Genomic DNA, 21728 nt, shown 5'->3' with positions numbered 1-21728 from the left:
TAACCGCCACATTCTCTTTCAAAATATATATTCTATTGCCTGAAATACAAAAATAAAGAAGGCACGGCACCGACTTCAAAAAACACGCTATAGATTAGATCTTCAAAAAATACATGACTTGAAAGGTCATTTATTTATATGACTCCAAATGGAAGTTGACATCATTAAAAACTAGAAGGAATATATTTGCAATGATAATTAGTAGGGTCACCTATTTCAATTCTTTCTTTCTACATGATACTCTTCCAATCTCACGCCTTCCCCACCAGTCTCCGTTTCAGGAGAGCTCGGTAAGCAAAGGTCTGAGAGACAAGCAGAGTAATTCCCTGTGAAAAACTACATTGTGCATCTGCTCTGCTTGATTGGAGGTAAGTATGTGCCTCAAACCAGCGGTGACACGGATGTCTTGTTTCCAGCTCGGAGGCACTTAACTATCTCATGAAGGTATCAGGGACTATCGCTATCAGGGACTCCGTTCATTTGCAGCAACTTGCAGCACAAAAGATGATATATTTTGATCCACTGAACAGGTTGTTTGGAAAATGAGAAGCCCTGCAGAACTGCTAATAAGAAAAGAATTGCTAGAGGAGGCAGAAGATACATACTGGTACACACAAACGCACCACATGTAAATGCCATATAGTAACTTACATGTTGTGTAGAAACAGATACATGCGCCTAAAGGGCTAAGATTCACTGAGTTGATGGGGCCTATAAATTTGCACTGATACATGCATCCACGCACGTATGTGTGTGTATATAAATCCGTACACTCCCTCTGCTCCGTGGGCTTTAATTCTTTATAACTGAAAGTACGTAAGAATAAAATACCACGCTTAGGTGTGCTCCAGAGTCATCTTAAGTAATGGAATTCACCCTGCTGTGGCCAAAATAATTTTGGAAGCTGTATTCGTCTTCATTAGTCGTCACAAAAGAGCTTTTTTATATTCATATCGCTAGAGTGGTAAAGGTGTTTTATATTTCTATCTGCTAAAAGCTTCGTTAAATTAGGGTTTCTACTAGACTCCAAATTAAATTGTAGCCAATGCCCAGTGTGGCAAGATCCATTCTTTAATATTCTGGGCTTTAGGATGTAAGAGATATTTCAATTATTCTGTATCTGGTGGCATATTACCAAGGACAATGTTCAGAGACGGAGACACGGAGAAATAAAGAATGTGTGGCATTTTAACCATAGGGGGAAAACTTACTTTTCATTACAAATAGAAGATTCTGTGAAAGGGAGTCTTTATTTTTTTCAATTGCTCCGACAATTTCATACGTTACCTATAATAAAAGAAAATGGCATAGTTACTAATGTTTAAACATGGCCACCAAAATAATTTCCTTTAAAGAATAATTTGACTCAGAGGATGTTTTCAATTATTCATTAGAGAGGCGTGTCAGGTCTTCAAGTTCACGTTACACACAAGTTCAAAGCTCCCATCCAGGTGCCGTCTTTCTGCACATGAAAAAAGGGACACCCCTCCTGCTCTAATTTTCCAACTCTCCCTTCTGACTGCGAGTTCAAGAGAACATGGTGGTGGCTCCCATTCATGCAGGCCCCCTTTATTCTCGAGGACCCTACCCTACTCAGAAAACTCACTAAACCAGGAAGGAGGACTCCGCCATGCCTGGGGAAGGAGGAGTGGTTTCAGTTTGATAAATTCAATGGTCTCTTTATTCAAAAGGTCATTTTGGATCATTTAAACACTTAATCTGAAGTCTTTAAAATCAAGAAAACATGGGGCACCTGGCTGGCCAGGTCAGTAGAGCACGAGACTCTAGATCTCTGGATTGTGAGTTCGAGCCCCATGTTGGATGTAGACATTATTCAAAAATAAAGTCTCTTAAAAAAAATGAAGAAAACGTAATGATTCTGAATTAAACATATAAACACAGACCCTCCCCCCCGCCCCCCCCCCACACACACTAGACTACCTGATTTTCTTTAACAACATTCCTTGCTGTTTTTGCTCCTGTTCTGGCCTTGTTTTGAAATGGCCATTTCTACATCCTGCAGTAAAATTCCTGCCGTACCTTGAGGGTAGTTACTACAGACTGTTCAGCTCTGTCTGCCCCCCATACTTAGCAAAATGCCCTGTCGATTGGGCACATTTATTCATTTGTTTTTGTTTCAAGTTTTTATTTAAATTCACATTAGTTAACATACAGTGTAGTATCGGTTTCCGGAGTAGAAGTGATTCATCAATTCATCAGTGATTCATCACTTCCATACGACACCCAGTGCTCACCCAACAGGTGCCCTCCTTGGTGCCCATCCCCCATCTAGCCCATCCCCCACCCACCTTCCCTCCGGCAACCTTCGGTTTGTTCTCTACAGTTAATAGTTTCTTATGGTTTGCCTCCCTCTCTTTTTTTCTCTTCCTCCCCCTACGTTCGTCTGTTTTGTTTCTTAAATTCCACAGATGAGTGAAATCATAGGATATTTGTCTTTCTCTGACTGATCTATTTCACTTAGCATAATACACTCTAGCTCCATCCATGTCATTGCAAATGGCAAGATTTGAGAAGATATTTTCAAATGATATATCTGATAAGGGGTTAGTATCCAAAATGTATAAATAATTTTTCAAACTCAACATCCAAATAATAAACAATTCAGTTAACAAATGGGCAGAAGACATGAATAGACATTTTTCCAAAGAAGACATCCAGATGGCCAACAGACACGTGAAAAGATGCTCAACATCACGGACCATCAGGGAAATACAAATCAAAACTATGATAAGATACGACCTCACACCTGTGAGAATGGCTAAAATTAACAACTCAGGCAACAACAGATGTTGGCGAGGATACAGAGAAAGAGGATCTCTTTTGCATCGTTGGTGGGAATGCAAACGGATGCAGTCACTCTGGAAAACAGTATGGAAGCTCCTCAAAAAGTTAAAGATAAGGGTGCCTGGGTGGCTCAGTTGATTAAGTTCAGGTCATGATCTCACGGTTCATGAGTTCAAGCCCCACGTCAGGCTCTGTGCTGACAGCTCAGAGCCTGGAGCCTGCTTCAGATTCTGTGTCTCTCTCTGCCCCTGCCCCGCTCACGCTCTGTCTCTCTATGTCTCTCTCAAAAATAAATATTAAAAAAAAAATTTTAAGTTAAAAATAGAACTACCCTACGATCCAGCATGGGGCACATTTAGTAAATATTTGGTGAAATGAACAAAAAGGTTGTGTTATATTATGACCAACTGTGCTGTTCATTTCATTCAAGATTGTGCTGTTGAGTCTTTCATTTTCACAAGATCACGTGCTCTGGAAAGTTTTCACAAATGGCCCCGGGACGTGGATACATGGAGAAAAAGCTAAAGGCCTCCTGTTAAAACTAAAGTTCAAAACTTCTCATTTGGGAGACTCCAGTTGGTCAAGTTCCCTGGAAAACAACATCTAGTACACACATCCAAGTACAAATAAATGCTCATCGAGGGCAGGCTGATGCTCGTAGGAAGCGTGGGGTTTAGCACAACTTCATACTTTGTGTAACATTAGCAAATCTTGAATTACTTTGTGCTAATTATTTTGTGACGATGTCACTCTCAGGGTCTTTCTTCGTGTATGAAATAATACTCTGAAGGGCACTCCAAGTCTGAGAGCGTCTGACTAGGGTTGGTTGACCACCATATGGACAGGGTTTCCGTGTACAGCTCAACACAAGTATTAGACACTTCCCACAACAGCATATTCCTTTATCATCACAATATAATAATGCAAATGACTGAGAACACATAACATAAAATTGGCATTACTGGAGTGTTAACACATCGTTCTAAACAATATTTTTTTCTGGGTCCCAAATCTGGAACCAAATACTTCCTCAAGAAGCCCTTGCATACTTGAGGAGAAAATCAAATGAGACTCCCTCTTGAACCCTGGAGGTGATTAGCAGCACATTATTGGGGGGGACTCAATGTTTCTAGTTTTCAGTGGAGGGATCCAAGAAGTATACACACCCAACAAACACATAGGTGAGGGTTTAATTTTTTTTTTTTAATCTCAACAATAAAATACAACCAGATTCCAAATTTGGTCTCTTAACCATGACAATTTCTTTACATCAGTGACATTTAGTATTGGCTTTGTCAAAGGCAATCTGAAAATCTAAATAAATGATACCCACTCGTGCCCATTTATTACGTCCATGTATAACCTGCTACCAACAGCTTAAAATATTTCTGACTTAAGCTTTTAATTTTGAGATACTTGCAGATCCCCATGCGGTTGTAAGAAATAAAACAGACAGATCCTGTACACCTCTCACCCAGTTTCCTCCAATGGTGACATCTTGCAGAACTATCACAACCAGGGTAGTGGCATTAATGCAATGACATTAATGCAGGACATTTACCTCAGCGCACAGATCCCGCGTGCTGCCCATTTATGGCACACTTACCTCCCCCAAATCTGTTGAACATGTTGGTATGAGTCTGCTTCTGGGCCCTTTACTCTGTTCCATTGATCTGTGTGTCAATCCCCCCACCACTGTCTTGATTACTGAAGTTTTATAATAAGACACTAAATTAAATGGATGAATTCTTCCCCAATTATTCCTTATAAAAATTGTGTAACCTATTCTAATTTAGTCACCATTCCATATAAACTTCAGAAAAACACTGCCTATCTCTATCTCTATGCCTTGACAAATTTTTGCTATGATTTTGATCGGCATTGCATTAAACCTGAGTTGCGATTTGGAGAGAAGGGTTACTATGTTGACTACTATATAACTTACATACTATGTATGTTACTATGTAAGACTACTGCCCATGCTGTCTTCTAAGCCGTGAACATGATGCGCCTCCTTCTATGCAGCTCTCTGGGTTCTTTCATCAGTGTTTTGTGGGTTTCAGCAAACATATCGTCTGCATGCTTTGTTACATTTATACCTCTTCACATTTTTTAATGAGCGATTGTAACTGTTATTGTATTTTTAATTTCAGTGCTCTTTATTAGAATATAAAAGTACAATTGATTATTTTGTGTTTATGTTGTATCCTGTGACCTTGCTGAACTCACTTATCGGTTCTATGAGGCTTTTTTCCTTTTTTAGTAGATTCCTTGGGATTTCATACACAGACAATCACATCATCTATAAAGAGGGACAGAGTTATTTCTTCCTTTCCAATATATCTGCCTTTTCTTTCATTTCTTGCCTTACTGCACTTGCTAGGACTTCCAGCATTGTGTTTAATAACAGTGGTGAGAACGGGCATCCCTCCCTTCTTTCTGATCTTGTGAGCAAAACACTCAGCTTTTCACCATCAAATACTATGTTAACTGTAGGACATTCGTAGATGCTCTTTATCAGATTGAGGTTGTGTGTCCTCTATCCCTATTTTCTGAGTGTTTTTATCATGAATGAATGCTGAATTGCCAAATGCTTTTTCTGCATCAAATTGATATGATCATGTGACTCTTCTCTTGTTTAGCCTATTAACATGGTGGGTTATCTTGACGGATTTCAAATATCAGACCAGCTTTGCATCTCCAGAAAAAGAAACAAATTATTCACAGTGGATCATTCTTTTCATACGTTGTTACATTGCAGTTGTTAATAATAATAGTCTTTTTGCATATGTGTTCATGAGGGATACTGGTCTTCAGTTTCCTGTGTCTGTGTGGGTGTTAGTGTTGTTGTGTGTACTGTCTTTGTCTGGGTTTAGTACTGGGCACTACTAGCTTCATAAGATGAACTTAGAAGTGCTCTCTCTTCTATTTTCTAGATAAGACTATGTAGTTACTGTTAATTTTCCTTTAAACGTTTGGTAGAATTCTCCTGTGAAACCACCAAGGATTCGAACTTTCCTTTGGGGAAGATTTAAATTACAAATTCATTTCCTTGATGCTTATGGGGACATTCAGTGATCTCTTGCATTGGGTCAACTGAGGTGGTTTGTGTTTTTTTGAGAAATTGGTCCATTTCATCTAAGTCGTTTGTGACCGTTGGGTGTCTATCCCTTCTGATCTTTCTGATGTCTGCAGGGTGTGTGGTGACATTTCTGATACATTGCACCTTGTGTCTTTTCTCCTTTTTCTTTGTCATTCTTTCTACAGGCTTGCCATTATTTTGGTTATCTTCAGACAACCAGCTCTTTGTTTCATTGATTTCCTTTAACTTGTTTCAATTTCATCGATCCCTGGTCTTGTTACTGCCTTCTCTTTGCTTGCTTTGGGTTTACTTTGCTCTCACTTCTCCAGGTTCTTGAGGTAGGAGCTTAGATCACTAAGACTTTCCTCTTCTCTCACATGCGCCTTTAGTGATATAAATTTTCCTCTCGGCAATGTTCCTGCCGTGTCTCACACAGTCGGTACGTAGTCCATATTCTCATTTTCATTCAGTTCAGCACATCTTTTTCCATTACCTGGAGACTTCCTTTTTGATCCATGGATTATACAGAAGGGCACTGTTTGGCTTCCAAGTATTTGGAAATTCTCGTGGCATCTTTCTGGTATTGGTTTTTTAGTTTGGTTCCGTCGTGGGAGGTAAGCCCACTCTATATAAGTCCATTCTTTCTGAACTTCTTTATTTTTTTATTTACGACCCTGCGTGTGGTCTTTCTTGATACGTGTTCTGTTGGAACTTAAAAAGCAGGCAGGTGCTGCTCTCATCGTCGTAAATGTTCTGTAAACGAGTAGAGCCTGTTGGCTGACTGTGCTGCTGAGTTCTTCTCTGTCCTTGCGGAGATCCTACGTAGATGTCCGGGCACGTGTCCAGAGCAGGGCGTCAAAGTCTCCAGCTTAAACTTCTGTTTCAGCTGGCTTCCTCTCATGCCACTCAACAGCCTTGTTGCTGCCACGTGGGAGAAGTCAGGCTCTCCATTCAACCACCTCTGACAAAGAAGAGGAGGGCACTCTCGTCACTGCTGGGCAGAGAGGTGCTCTGCTCTCCTGTGCTCCTCGTCCTCTCTCCTTGTCTTCAGGGTGAGCAGGTGGGAGGGGCTGGCATGCCCCTTCACTGCTTCCTACGTGGGCTCCACCAAGCAGGTTTGGGAGAGGGGAGCTGTGGCCAGGTTAGCTCTGGGTGGTGGCGAAAGTCCCGGCCCCCGACAAGGCCTCCTCTGACATGCCCCTCCAGTAGGGAGGTGGGGGGATAACACAAATTCAGAAACTTAGCACAATACTAACATCTGACCTATGCTTAGCCACCTCAGAATTGCATGCCCTACAAGGAAACTGTATTTTAACAAATGTAACTAAATGGCTGTGTGTGTTTTTGCTTTAAAAAAATCGAAGAAAACAAGGTGGTCACAATGAAAACTATATAATCGAGACTAAAACAACACACATTTACTTTACTTTTGTCCTAAATGGACGTGAGAATGTGAAGTTAATTTTGAGAACAAATGGAATATAAGAACAGTGATCACTCACATCGGATCCTAATCAATCCTCACCATGTGCAGGAAGACATCCATGTCATCCAACAGTATCTCTGACCAATCCTCACCGTCTACAGGAAGATGTCCACCTCGCCCAACAAGATCACCAGTCGGTATTCACCATCTGCAGGAAGACATCCATCTCACCCGATGAGATCTCCAATCAATCCTCACCGTCTACAGGAAGACGTTCACCTCATCCAACGAGATCCCTGATCAATCCTCACCGTCTACAGGAAGACATCCACGTCATCCAACAATATCTCTGATCAATCCTCACCGTCTACAGGAAGACGTCCACCTCACCTGATGAGATCCCGATCAATCCTCACCATCTACAGGAAGACGTTCACCTCATCCAACGAGATCCCCGATCAATCCTCACTGTCTACAGGAAGATGTTTACTTCATCTAACGAGATCCCTGATCAATCCTCACCGTCTACAGGAAGACGTCCACCTCACCTGATGAGATCCCCTATCAACCCTCACCATCTTGCAGGAAGACGTGCACTTTGCCCAAGGAGATCCCTGATCAATCTTCACCTTCTACAGGAAGATGTCCACCTTGCCCAACAAGATCACCAATCGGTATTCACCATCTGCAGGAAGACATCCATCTCACCCGATGAGATCTCCAATCAATCCTCACCGTCTACAGGAAGACGTTCACCTCATCCAACGAGATCCCTGATCAATCCTCACCGTCTACAGGAAGACGTCCACCTCACCTGATGAGATCCCCTATCAATCCTCACCATGTTGCAGAAAGACGTGCACTTTGCCCAAGGAGATCCCCGATCAATCTTCACCGTCTACAGGAAGATGTCCCCCTCATCCAGCAAGATCCTCCCACATGTGACACATTTTCTTTGCACCGTCCTCCTTTCGGCCACACTGCTGGCAAATCCCTCCCTTGGCACCCATCCCGCCTTTCCCTTTAGCAAACTCTCCAGCTCCTCCAGCTGCCAACGGCCAGTCTGGTGCTCAGGCCCGATGCCTGGCACGCTGCAGGGGAGAAAGCCGCATTCTTCCAGGACAGCATGCCTCCTGAGTTCCAGCTTCCACAAGTCATGACGCCTGGAGGGTAAGCAGGTCAAGACGCTGGGCCTTCACGACTTCTCGTCTATAGAACACGGACGGTAATGTCAACCTCTCTCCGCGTCCTTCTCCATCTCTGTCTGGCTCTCTCAAGGTGATTTTGAAGACAGGTGAAAGAGGTTGTTTGCACTTAGCTTTGCACCATATCTATGGTTTTCTAGTCAACACCCCCCATACCTGCTTCTAACGATCACCTGTACCTTCTTCTCAGACCCGTTCCAGAACTTTTTACCATATTGACCTGAGAAAAACTCATGAGTCTTGGATGTTATCTGCTCAGTGGGCTGTCCATCCCGTAGCTGTAATTTCGTCAGCCAGAATCCACGTATCACTTCACAAAGGAATTGCTTCCAAACAAAGCAAGAGTGTGCGGAGCACGTCAGCCACGTACAGCTGGGCATCTGGGCCTCTAGGAGGCAGAGGGGCAACAAGTGCATAGAAGAGAAACCACAGAAACCGGAAGATCTTAGTGGGACAAACACCCCTGGCTCCCAGAATCCAAAGGGAGGTGAGTCTCCAAGCCTGGTTAAATAGACAGAGAAATGTCTATGAGAGGGAAACGACCAAGGAAAGACTCAATATGTCCTGGAAATCACACATGGCTTTGTGAGATTGTGATGTCACAAGGACAGATCAAGGTCTGCCCTCTCAGCTGTGTCCCCGAGGCGGAGGGACTGATGGACAGGTGCTGCGGGGGCCGCAGAAAGCAGGTGGGAGGCAGAGGCCTTTCTAGGTCACTCAGGATGGGTGGCTGTCTCTCAGCCGTGCCTTTCCTTTCCTTGCTGGTTTATTATTCGGGGATGAAAAGAGAAAAAACATCAAAGTAGCAAAAGATAGAGGCCAGTCTACCCTTTCAAATACATTTTTTTTTTCCTTTTTCCCCTCTGTCTTTACATAACTGGACCTCCGACTTTATTTTTTTTTTCCTCTTAAGGATTGGGAGATAGGATTCATGCTTTAAGTGGCGGCGTCCCTCATGCATGTAATAGAGACATTTATATGCATACGGCCCAATACAAATCTTTAAGGAAGCTGTCACGTCTTTAAAGATCTCCTTCGGAAGGAGTCCACTCAATGAAACGACTCCGGAAGACCTAGCATTTTGCTTCTGTTTCAGCAGTCAGCAAGGCTCCTGCAAATGCTTCGGTGTGGGGGGCTGAAGGAGGGGGTGCGGTGGGAACCAGGGAGCAGGGGCCGTGCGCCGCTCTCTGGAAAGTACTTGCTGTAACACTCCGGCACTACACTACACACAATTAAGAGACAAATTACGTTAGCTATATATGTAAAAGAATAAAGCTTTCACCATGGCTACGAATCACGCCTCATCCAGCTACCTCGTTTCCTGGGTCCACAAAGAAGACTTAGGAAACGCCAACCACATGCACTCTCTTCCTGACTGAAGGCTGCCAGGCTCATTGCTTGGTGAAATCGCCAAGGAACCCGAAGCCAAAGGTAGGAGGGCTCCTGAGCACCTACCATGCACTAATACCCCCAGTGTCTCTGCAAACATGCTTCGCAGATTGCCCACAGGAGGACATTCTCTGGGGCTGAATACACACCACATACTTTAGACTCCCTCCCGGGCCTCTTTACTCATCACTTGTGGGAGTGGAACCAAGGAACCTGCATTTCTCACTCGCTCCCAGTTGATTTCTGGTGCACCTTCTAGTAGGAGAATCACGGCTCCGGGGATCAGTGGCCTAGGCTGCTCTGGGAATCTCCATGTGATGCCGACAACGAGCAAGGGGGCCCAGGGATGGCGTTTGCAGAGAAGTGTTTCCTGGGCATTTTAGATATAGAACAGTGACTCCGGTAGATATTGGCATATTTTAAAATTGCCGATCAGTTGAAAACGAGACTTACACTATAATTATATGCAATGCCAACCTTTCCCCTCCCCCCCGCCCCCCACTTAGGATAGTTAGCATTTTGTAAACAGCTGTGAGCTCCAGAGACAGGAGTTTCAATTATTTTTATCTGAGACGGTAGTGAGAGAACTCGGTGCTTTTCAACTGATTGTCGTGGTACCCGACGGAAGCCCCAGCCCATGCTGGCAGTTTGGGGAAATGAGAATAAAAAGAGCGTGCTACAGCAGAAGCGGGGGGACGGACCCAGGGTCCTAAAGAAGACTTCTCACTCTAGTTTCTACCCGCCGACCTAAAACACACTTATGGGACGCACGGATCCTTCGCTGCAGGCACGGCAGCTTCTCTGAAAATCAGTTCCTTCTTTATTCAATTTAATGTTCACTGGGGCCAGTTCCAATGCGGGGCTCAAACCCACAAAGTGCGGGATCATGACCTGAGCCAAAGTCGGACGCTTAACCAACTGAGCCACCCAGGCACCCCAAACAAATTATATTTCTGATGATCTACAAAGGACATGTGGTCCATAAGCCCAAGTCACGTGACATCCTGGCCAAGGGGACGCGAGCTGGGGCTGGAAATCATGGAGCCCAGGGCAGACAGCCTGTGTGAATGAACACCAGAGAGCAGGGCCAGGTGGGGGCAGGCAGCCCAAGGGCTCAGCAGCACCTAGTGCCCGGGGAGGGTGTCAGAGGTCCCCAGCGGCCGAGCGTCTCAGAGACACGTGAAAGCACGGGGGCAGGGCCAGCCCTGAACCCTGAAAGGTGTGGTGATGGTAGGAGACCACACAGCACAAGGAAGGAGACAAGACAGGACTCCCGTGGCGGCCACTGCACAAACCGTCCTCTGTGGCCGAGGCTGGAGGGGCCTAACCTTTCTGATTACGATAACTAAAAAGGACTACCAGTTCTGCGTTACTGAACCTGGTCTGTGGGTGCCAGTGAAAGCCAGTGAAGGGCGTCCTGTTACTGGACAGAGACCAGAAATCTCCCTGGAGCTGCCTGGGTTTTTATCTGCTTCCAAGGAAAAGACCGTTTCTGCTGAACATATTTTCAAATGTGGCCTGAGCCAGACATCACATGGAATCCGATTACATCCCGAGTTGCGTGTGCTCAACTACGAGGTACAGGAAGAGCAAGAGTGGTAGAATGATCGGGAAGATCTGTTTTTTTTTTTTTTTTTTTTTTTAAATTTTTTTTCAACGTTTATTTATTTTTGGGACAGAGAGAGACAGAGCATGAACGGGGGAGGGGCAGAGAGAGAGGGAGACACAGGATCGGAAACAGGCTCCAGGCTCTGAGCCATCAGCCCAGAGCCCGACGTGGGGCTCGAACTCACGGACCGCGAGATCGTGACCTGGCTGAAGTCGGACGCTTAACCGACTGCGCCACCCAGGCGCCCCTGGGAAGATCTGGTTTTTTAAAGGAAAAGCAGACTTTCTTCTTCCAGCAGAGAGACATCAGCTCGGTGGTGAAAAGGCTTACAACACCGGTTTAGGAAAAGCTGATGAGGACGAGCAGCCGTCACTGCCACGAGGCTGTCTGTTATTAACACGCGGAAGAAGAGGAACCACATTTAGCTCTGAAGAGTGCCACCAGAGGAACAGAGAGAGGAACGAAATAGCAGCCGTGAACCCACTTTTAAGGAAAACTCCTCATTCAGTGCTTTATTGGTAAACTAGAGCGTCTTCCATCAGTCGGTGGCAGGGGACGGGGGCAGTGGGTACGTACGTGGCCGTGAACCAGGGTACTGGAGCAAGAAGGGATTTGGATCCACATTTGGATTCTAGAGTGAGCAGCGGAGACAGGGGCGGGGGGGCTCTGTATTTGGCAATTAAATGGGCTTCTGATTTTACCATGAGTTGACAAGTGAGGCAAATATGGAAAATCAGTTTTACTGTGTTATGTTTTTGAAGTGGGTTGAGAGGGAGGGGGGTGTGGGAGGTGGCTAGGGAATCTAGTGCAGTCGTTTCTGGATCGGCTCAACTGAAGACGCCAGCCAAGGAGAGGTCCTAACTCGCACATACGCAGGCGTGAAGCCCGCAGACAAACAGACGGGAGTTTCGGGAGTCACCTCATGCACGACACTGAATCATGAGGGTGTATAAAGTCCTAGAAGGAGACAGAAAATACTCTCCTGGGAAACACTGGTATTTGCGGAATGCAAGCAAATCCACTTCTCAAATTTACAATCCCTTTCTCTACCATGTTATTTACATGATGCAAAATATAATTTGCAGAGAAGACATGGTTGGGATTACCAAGTGACAAAAATGTGCAACTTTGGAATATACTCTTGAATCCAGTACGTCACATCAGAATGGACGTAAAGATTGGGTTTTAGGAAAAGAAAGTAAAGATCATCTTCAGGCAGATACAAATGGGTCTGATAATTTCTCATGTGTGGTTTCAGCTTTCTATCTGAGGTTTGCTGAAAAGAGTCTCGATTTCACGTGTAGCGGTAAATTGATCTCTCTATGGCCATCAATATTTATAGGCAGAGGCTTCTGTTTTTTACTTTTCCATTAAGTGATTCTCTCTAACAGTAATGCTTGCTTACATTCTGATTGACTTTAAGTCATAAATACTAATAAAGAAAGTTAGGAGCACATAGTATAATTGTTAAGGGTCCTTATCTGGAATCTGAATATAGACATTGCCTTGAAATTTCTGTACCTGAAACTTACAAATAAGCCTCAATGGTTTCTTTCAAGGAAAAAAAAAAAAACAATCAACTAATGATTAGACATCAATAGTCTAGGAAACCTAAAGTTACTTATTTATAACTTTCTGTCAGTCCAGGAAGATAGCAAAACCTATTAAATCTTTGAAGAAACAGTAAGATTCCCTAAATGAGATCCTGCATTTTCTCTTCCAGACAAAACCCTGGATCAGGAAACGTTTATCATGTCTCCTACAAAAATTTATGCCGAAGGCAAAACTGATACGAGCAACAGAGCACCAGGAGTCTTGTGGAGTTAATTTTTATTTTTCCACAAGGCTGCCCCAGAGGTGAACAAACACAGATGTAAATTACGTTCATCCTGTGTCGGTCAAGATATCTTTGTCAAATATCCTTCAATAGCACCAGTTTGGCTTGGACCAGACAGATTTCATTGTTATGTCTGGGGATTCTGCCTGGAGAAAAGAAAGGGAGATGAATGGATGGCTCCCTATTGATTAGTTCACCTCCTTTTTCTTTTGATTTAAAGGTTCACTTTCCGAGCCTTCTGGGGCACATTGTGTCTCCCACAAATCTCTGGGGTGAAGGCCAGCTGACAAGCTACAGAAGGTGTTCCTGGTACAGGTGGAATGGGAAAATCGAACAGGCTAAGATTTCCTCTGCATACATGTTACGTAAATATGTCTAAGGGCGAGGAGGCTGGCTGTCACCACTCCAGCACCTGGAGTCTCCTGCAGTGTCCCTGAGACAAAGATCTTGACTTCCCAGAGATCTGAGTAACAGCATCCATTTACCTGATACATTTCAACTTTAGTTTATTCAATGACAGGGGTAGCTCTTCTTCAAGGAGAAGGAAAAAAAAGAAAACACTCAGATGCTTTATAGACTGGCCACAAATCAGTAACATCATTCCCTCACATCACTTCTATCAGCAATGTTTTAGTAATATGGTTCTCATAAAGCTTCTCATAAAGGACTGTAGAAATCAGTGACACGAACACTAATGATCAAGGTCTACGTGTCTGGGATTACAATTTTACCTGCAGGGATGCAGTTTAGGGGATGGAAAAAGAATCCGGATGAAAATAATCAAAATCTACCCACAGAAAGACACATCTGCCAGCACATTATATAAGGGGGCAATACATTTTCAATCTGTCATAAAATTACATCATATAATATGTAGCATACAAGTTGCAGAGAATGCTTTAATTTTCTTAAGGCAGATAATATGGAAAGGATCTTCTAACATCTGCAGTAAAACTTCACATGCCTCTTTGCTCCATTAAAATATTAGTCATAAAGCTAAATGATAAAGAACATAATTTTTTACAAAAATTCTGAGATCAAGGTAGAGCTACTTATGAAAATAACCTGTATATTTGGTGAAAAACAGGATGTCGCATTAATGTAAGTGAAAACATTATCTAGGGGCTCAGCTGGTTAAGCATCCGACTTCAGCTCAGGTCACGATCTCATGGTTCTTGGGTTCAAGGCCCACGTCGGGCTCTGTGCTGACAGCTCAGAGCCTGGAGCCTGCTTCGGGTTCTGTGTCTCCCTCTCTCTCTGCCCCTCCCCCGCCCATGCTCTGTCTCTCTGTCAAAAGTAAATAAACATTAAAAAAAAAACTAAAAAATAAAATAAACATTAAACAAATTAAAAAACATTATCTAAAAGTTTTCTCTTCTACTACAATTTTCACAGATAGAGTAATAGCTCTATTTCTGCACTTACTTGCCACTAAAGTTTTTCAAGCACGGTAGGAAGAGCAAGAAAATACCATAATAGAATTTTGGTTACATTTTTCCCTATCATCTGCTGAAGTGATACTAATTACACTATAATAAATAAAAATAAATAATCTAACATGACTTGCAAAACATTGCTTTATGCACCGAGTACATTACTAAGATATAAAAATTAACAAATGTACTTTTTAACCACTGAAAGACATTTTATTCACTTTATTTGAGCCAGTCAGTTGGGCTCCTAATAGTCTCATCTGAAAATATACCCAGTTGATGAGAAGATCCAGGAAATATTTTCTCTTCATTATCTGTTATTGAGGAGTTCAAAATTCTGCTAAATACAGTGGCACTCTTTCACGGGGAGACCTTCAGCTATTGGTGGGGAAATATGACTCATGTTTGATGCAACATCTCAAAGTAATCACACATGCATTGATTTCTTGCCCAACACGTGACCTTCAGAACAGGTTTATGAGATTAACAGTGATATTCTCTTTAATTACAAACTTTGTGAATGTGGCAGCTGAGGGTCAGTGTCTGTCCTCCTCAAAGTCCTGGCCACAGAGTCCCCATGTATCTTGGGTATCTTCTCTACCACACCACATGGATTCTATGACTACAGACAACGAACACTTTAAGAAATTCATACACACCATGGTGGAGATGGGGAAACACGTGGTCCTGGAAATGGGAAGTGAAATACGGTGTTGTGACCCCCACCCCATGGTGGGTTGAGTCGTGCACCCTCAAGACCTGTGTCCATCCAGAACCCCACAATGTGACCTTGATTGGAAATAAGGTCTTTCAAAGGTATGATTACATCATAAGATGGGGTGGGCCCTAAATCCAACACCTGGCATCTTTAAAGAAGAGGAGAGGAAGCCACGTGAAGACAGAGGCAGAGATTGGGAGTTGTGTCTACAAGCCAAGCCCTGTTGACTGCTGGCAACCACCAGAAGCCAGGAGAGAAGCCTGGAACATATTTCTCTTGGACCCTGCCAAAGGAGCCAACCCTGCTGACCCTTGATTTTGGATTCTGGCCTCTGGAACAGTGGGGATCAATTTCTGCTGTGTCAGGCCACCCGGCGTGTAGGACTTTGCTAAAGAAACCCCAGGAGACTCATGCAAAGCTGTTCAACCCTTGATGAACCTCTGAACTTCACCAAGGCTTACTTACCTCGAAAACTGACACAGCAATGTTTATACACGAGGTTGTGGTGATAATGTCTCAGGAGCACGTTATCATCAGAAAATGCTACGCAAGCATCAGACATCACTATCGATTAGGGAAGGGAGAGATCAATGACATCTGGATTAGGCTAAGAACTTGCTCCTAAGACGGATAAGGTTTGGAAAGATAGGAAAGGGGCATCTCAGGTGAAGAAAACCGCATGAGCAAAAAGAGAGGTGGAGAAAGGTAGGGCTCACTTTCAAATGAATCAAATGTGGTAAAGAAATTCCACCTTTTCTAGCTTCTGATGGCCCTGAAGTTCCCGGCCCTGTGCTGGCAACTCTCCATTCCCTGCCTCCACATCTACATGGCCTCCTTTCCTCTCTCAAGTCTCTCTGCCTCATAAGCATACTTGTCCTTGGACTTAGAGTTCCCCCAGATAATCCAGGTTAATTTCCTCACCTCAAGATCCTGTATTTCATTACATAAGCAAAGATCTTTTTTTCCAAATAAGATTCCATTCACAGATCCTAGGGATGAGCACATGGCCATATCTTTTGGGGGCTGCTGTTCAGCCCACTACAATATTTAAGGAAGAGAAGGAGGCTGAAACGCAGACACATCATCTCAGGCAAGAACAGTATCACCAACTTGATTTGTATAAACCAGGCCACTCACATAATAGGACACTTATCTGGGACCCAAAGACAATCACTTTGTCATACAATAAATTATCACAATAAACAACTTTCAGACAGAGGCCTTATGAGCAGACAACAAAGGTCAGATAGGCAGGTATCATACATTTTATAACTATTACTTTGACCTGTATTTTCATTAATTTAATTTTTATTACTTCAGATTGCTTTAGTATCTCCTAATCTATTCACTTTTCTTACATTAAAATTTAGGACCTTCAAAATACTATTTCCCATTAGAGTTAGTTCAGAATCACCTTAATGGAAATTCAAATTTCCTGAGAGCCAATGTCTTCTTCCAAATCATAATTCTTCTTTCTTTCAAGATTCTTAATTTTAAAAGCTAATAAAATTAGACACACTTCTGGATTTAATGCTTATCCATCATTTAAATCACCAGTGGAAATTCAAGAGCAATTCCTAAAACAGCTAATCCATATATGATTTAAAATTTGCTAAAACAAATAACAACAAAAAACCCCTCTGCCTTCTTTAATTCAGATTCATGCTCCTTAATGAGACCCTGTTAATATTTCATGCGCAACCTCTTCCCATTTACTTTAAAATATTTCTGTAATGGAGATTGGAAAATACACCAGGCTCCTATGAGTAATGAAAAATTCAAATGTGTTTAGGAAAGATCTTCAGCTATAATTCAAATAGTGTTTCTTCAACATTTCTAAAAGGACCTATGAGCCTCTGCTCCAGACAAGATTCAGAAACATGGCAGCATCTTGTACTTAAAAGTAGAACAGTCAGATGGGTGAGTCCACCTTGGGGGGCTAGAGGTCAATATCATTACCAGCCTTAATGATCATCCTTCTCGTGAGGGGCAAGTTTCCACTAACAAAACCAGGTAAACCAGTCATGGAAGGGCAGGTGGTGATGGGAGAGATGCTCTAGCCCACCCATCTGGCCAGAGAAGAGGCCACAAAGAAATTCAAGACCCCAGAACCATTGAGCTCTTCCTTGGGGTCAGCTTGATCACCAAAGGGCTACTTAGGAACGCTCATACTACCGTCCAAAACAGACCTTGCATACGGTCTCTAAACCAATGAGCTCTTTGCGACGTCTCTTGATTTATAAAATGTGGAATATGCTGCTTTTTTTGAAAATGCAATAGCTCAAAATTAAGTATATGTAGCTACATCTGATGATTAGAATGGCATATGGCTTGACATATTGCCACAAATTACATATAATCTATACTGCAACATGTGAACAAGTCCTTAGGGAGTCCTTGGGCTAAGACTCATTAGGAGATCTCAGTGAAATGAGAGATTTTTATAAAACCACAAAATTGACTCCAATTGTGGAAAATCCTGCTTAAAACATAAAGGCACTTTTACAGAAAAATTCATGATTCCACAGGGCTCGGCCCTGTGGCGGCTAATCGATTGATTTGCTCTGCTTTGCTTTATTGCTATCAGAGCTCAATGAAATAACTGTACTTGCTCAAACTATTCATTGTTTGTTCCCCCAATTTTTAAAACACAATTGAAACTGAAATTCTATTAAGAGCTTGTAGAATAATATTTAGAGGCAAACATAAAATAATTAACAAAATATTATTCCAAAGCCTGATCTTGTTCAGTCTAATGCAGTTGGTGTTTATCAAACAATCTAATACATCTCCAAGATTCTATACATACAGACTTAGGAGGCTGGTCAGGTATAGACTGACTTAAGATAGGTTCCATGACACTTGGAAGAAAACAGGAAAATAATTTTCCAAAATCACTAGTTATATCTTATTGTAGCATTTAATTTAAAGCTTATGAATGCAATAAATGCTAGATATGAAGAAAATATATATTAGAGAATTCAAATACGGGACTAGAAGATTGCTACTGTTCTAAAAAAAAAAAAAATTAGGGCCGCCTGGGTGGCTCAGTCGGTTGAGTATCCAACATTTGATTTCAGCCCAGGTCATGATCCCTGTGTTGTGGGATCAAGCCCTGAGTCAAGCTCCACACCGAGCAAGGATCCTGCTTGGGATTCTCTCTCTCCACCTGCCCCTTCCCTGCTTGTGCCTGTGTGCATGCATACACGCACTCTTTCTCTCTCCAAAAAAATAAAATAAATTTTAAAGGCTAACTCTCTCAAATATAAAAGATAGTGAATAAGTTAATAACACTCTTGGAATATGTGTATGTGTGTGTGTGTGTGTGTGTGTGTGTGTGTGTGTGTGTAAAATCTCGGTTCATCACACCTTGCCATGCTGCTACAACGTCCCCCCAGGGTGCTCCTGGCCCACCTGGCCTGTTCAGGTCTATTTCTTGCTGACCCCATTCCCCCTCCTTTTCTCTCGGTCTTCAGGATTCTCTTTCCTACTACGTTTCTTCTTTTCCATACTCTTCTTGAGTGAAATTTTCAAGATACACATTTCCAAAACTATGCCTAGGTTTCTAAAAACAGCCAACCCCTTTTATTTTATTTGTTGCATCCTATTGACATTGCTATTAAAAACCTCAAATTCGAAACATCTGCCCTGAATAGCTTTCCTTCCAGGCTGCCCCTTGATTCCCCAGGGTTTCCTCTAGTGGTCGGCACTAGAACTGTCCGTGCATCAGTGGGGGGAGAGACCTCTGTCACTTCAAGCGATGGCTCCTCTCCTGCTTTGGACATCTTGTCAGTCGGCATCCCGCTGTCCCCTAGAGAACACCACCTGTGTGTGCCTCTGCTATCATCCGAATGCGGTCCTTGCTTGAGTGTTTCCATAGCCCCCTTCCTTTCCCCCCAAAATCTGTCGCGTACTGTGTCCTCTGTTGTCCTTTCTTCATCCCCCACGCTGTCTGAAAGTATCTGGGGAGTTAACACTGCCAAGAGGACAGAGTCCTGAGAAGTACATGCATGTTTTTTCATGATTTGGCTAAAAGCGGCCAATCTCTACAGACTTAACTGCACTTCTTATACCATTTCCCAAATGCAGCGTGTGTGGACATGGCAGAATGGCCCCCGGCACTCTCGGGAATAGCTTCCTTCTTGTACTGCACACATTAGAAGGCGGGAAAATTCCCAGACTTCTTTGCAGCTAGTGTCTGATTGCTCGTTAGCCTCCCCCGGCCTGGCACAGCACGGTTCCAACAGACTCAGAAAGTAGACGTGCTGGGGCTCATGCTTCCTCTCTGTTGTGCCCGATGAGCATATCGGAGCGTGGAGATCTCCAGGCCCGGTCCCTGGGTCACCGGATTCTTCACGTTCAAGTGCCATAGGACGGGCACTTGACTGGTGTCGGCGGTAGCAGGAACTGAGAGTCAGTTCCCATAGCAGCAGGTTCTCAGTTTAGCTGGAAGCTTCCTGATTGAAGACGAGGTCACGGCCATGCTGGAAGGCCCGTCCTGTGCTGGGGTTTTGAGTCATTCCTCAAGGTCCCACTGAGAGTCTCATGACAACTGTTTTCCTACACCACATTATTTTCCACTTGAGCGCTACAGTGGGTTCTGCCCCTCTGCCACCGAATCCTGGGGGGACACACCTGTCATCCTCCTTCGAAAGTCTGTGTCTCCACTGCACTCCTCCTTCCTGTTATCCTTACTGAACTGTAACTCATCCCCGAAGGCCTGGGTCACATATTCCCTCCTCCGGGAAATATTTCTGCACTTTCTTTGGGAGCCAAATGATTACTTCCTCCTCCAGGGTAATGCAGAACGTTGTTACTGTTACCAGGGTTGTTATAAGCAAATTCTATCATAATTATTGGTTACTTTACCTTCTCCTTATTTATGGAGACTAAGATGTTTGGGGGCAAGGAATATGGTTTGTTCGTCTTTGGTTCTCTAATACTCTGGGTTTGGCACATAGTAGCATCTCAGTGAAAACACTGGCTGAAATGATCAGAAATACACTGTGGTTACTGAAATAGTAACCACAGATGGGGGCTGGATGAGAGGTAAGGGGAAGTTGATTTAAGTTTCAAAAGGTGGCTACAATGTGACCTTGTGAAGAAGACAAGGAGGATAGTTCAAGCTTGAGCAGAAGGAGTGTAAGCCGGGAAGCACGCGGAGGAAACAGTGAGTGGATTGGAGAAAGTCAACTGAACAGAGGTTTTGCACAGGGGGGTTGTGACGGATAAGCCATGGCTCAAATGACTGGCATCAGCTCAGAGAAGCCTGGGATATTAGCCCAGCCTAAGGGGGGGGGGTTTCTAGACAGGTAGGAGGAGGTCCTTGAAGGTGTTTAAGAGAGAAGAGCGTGAGGGCATCTTTCTTTACTCAGGGTGATGCGTGCTTTAAGAAAAATAATACAATGCTAAAAACTATATTGAAGATAAATCAACTCAGAAAACCAATGTTTGTTTGGATAATGAAAGGATCCCACAGTTCAGAGCAGACCTCTCTGTATTGAATCCAAGGCCCTTGTGCTCACATTATGTTACAATCTGGGGAACATTACGGAAGGATCTGACTGCCTGCTTTATCACCCACATTCTGAAGACGCAACGTCCTCATCAGGTTAAAATAAAATAGCTTAGAAGAGTAAAACTGTGTGGGTTGTTCACCCAACTTTCATTCCTTGAAATAATAAACTCTAAAATATCTAAAATTTTAAAGCTTGTCCTCAAGACGTTTGGTCCATTACCGCATGTGATAACATCGTTCCTCCACTCGACTTACCCTTCCTGCATAGTGCGTGACTCTGAACGCTGCACCCCGATCTTTGAGCGCAACGTTACCATTCCCATCCTTCATGGGAGAATAGACTGCATTTGTGTTTGAAGATTCTAGGAGACTTTGTAGCTTCTTGGGAAGATTTGGTTCCATCGACCACATCATTTGACTTTCTTCATCCAATAAAGAGAGAAATCCAGATGGCTTCTGGAAATCAAGAAGAGATAGTTATGTTTTGTCTTTTACTCAATTTTATGATTTTGTTATTGTTCACGTACGCTTGTTTGGATTTTCATTACGTTCATATAAACTTTTAATACACACTTGTGTTTGCTCACTATTGTAACCCTGACGCCTAACAGAACTCTTGATGTAATGTAGGCCCTAAACAGTATTGATTGATTAATAATTGATTGATACTGAATAAATAAATTAAAAAGTGTGTTATAATGTCCTT

General features: G+C 43.2%; 1 protein-coding gene across 1 annotated transcript in view; it reads right to left on the bottom strand.

The window, feature by feature from the left end:
• MYO16 (myosin XVI) overlaps window positions 1-21728 on the bottom strand; it is a 467181-nt gene that overhangs the window by 146638 nt on the left and 298815 nt on the right. Inside the window, exons 23-24 of the mRNA XM_047086088.1 lie at window positions 21278-21478; window positions 1212-1287 (exon numbers count right to left, since the gene is read on the bottom strand). Of these exons, the coding sequence (XP_046942044.1) occupies window positions 1212-1287; window positions 21278-21478 (277 nt within the window). The remainder of the gene's footprint in view (window positions 1-1211; window positions 1288-21277; window positions 21479-21728) is intronic.

This window comes from Lynx rufus, unplaced genomic scaffold (genome assembly GCF_022079265.1).
Source record: "Lynx rufus isolate CCGP_SWC_20201006 ecotype Redwood Valley unplaced genomic scaffold, mLynRuf1.p SCAF_1, whole genome shotgun sequence".
NCBI classification, from domain to species: domain Eukaryota; kingdom Metazoa; phylum Chordata; class Mammalia; order Carnivora; family Felidae; genus Lynx; species Lynx rufus.
Note: the sequence above shows the minus strand (reverse complement) of the source record. Positions and strands in the feature narration are given on the sequence as shown.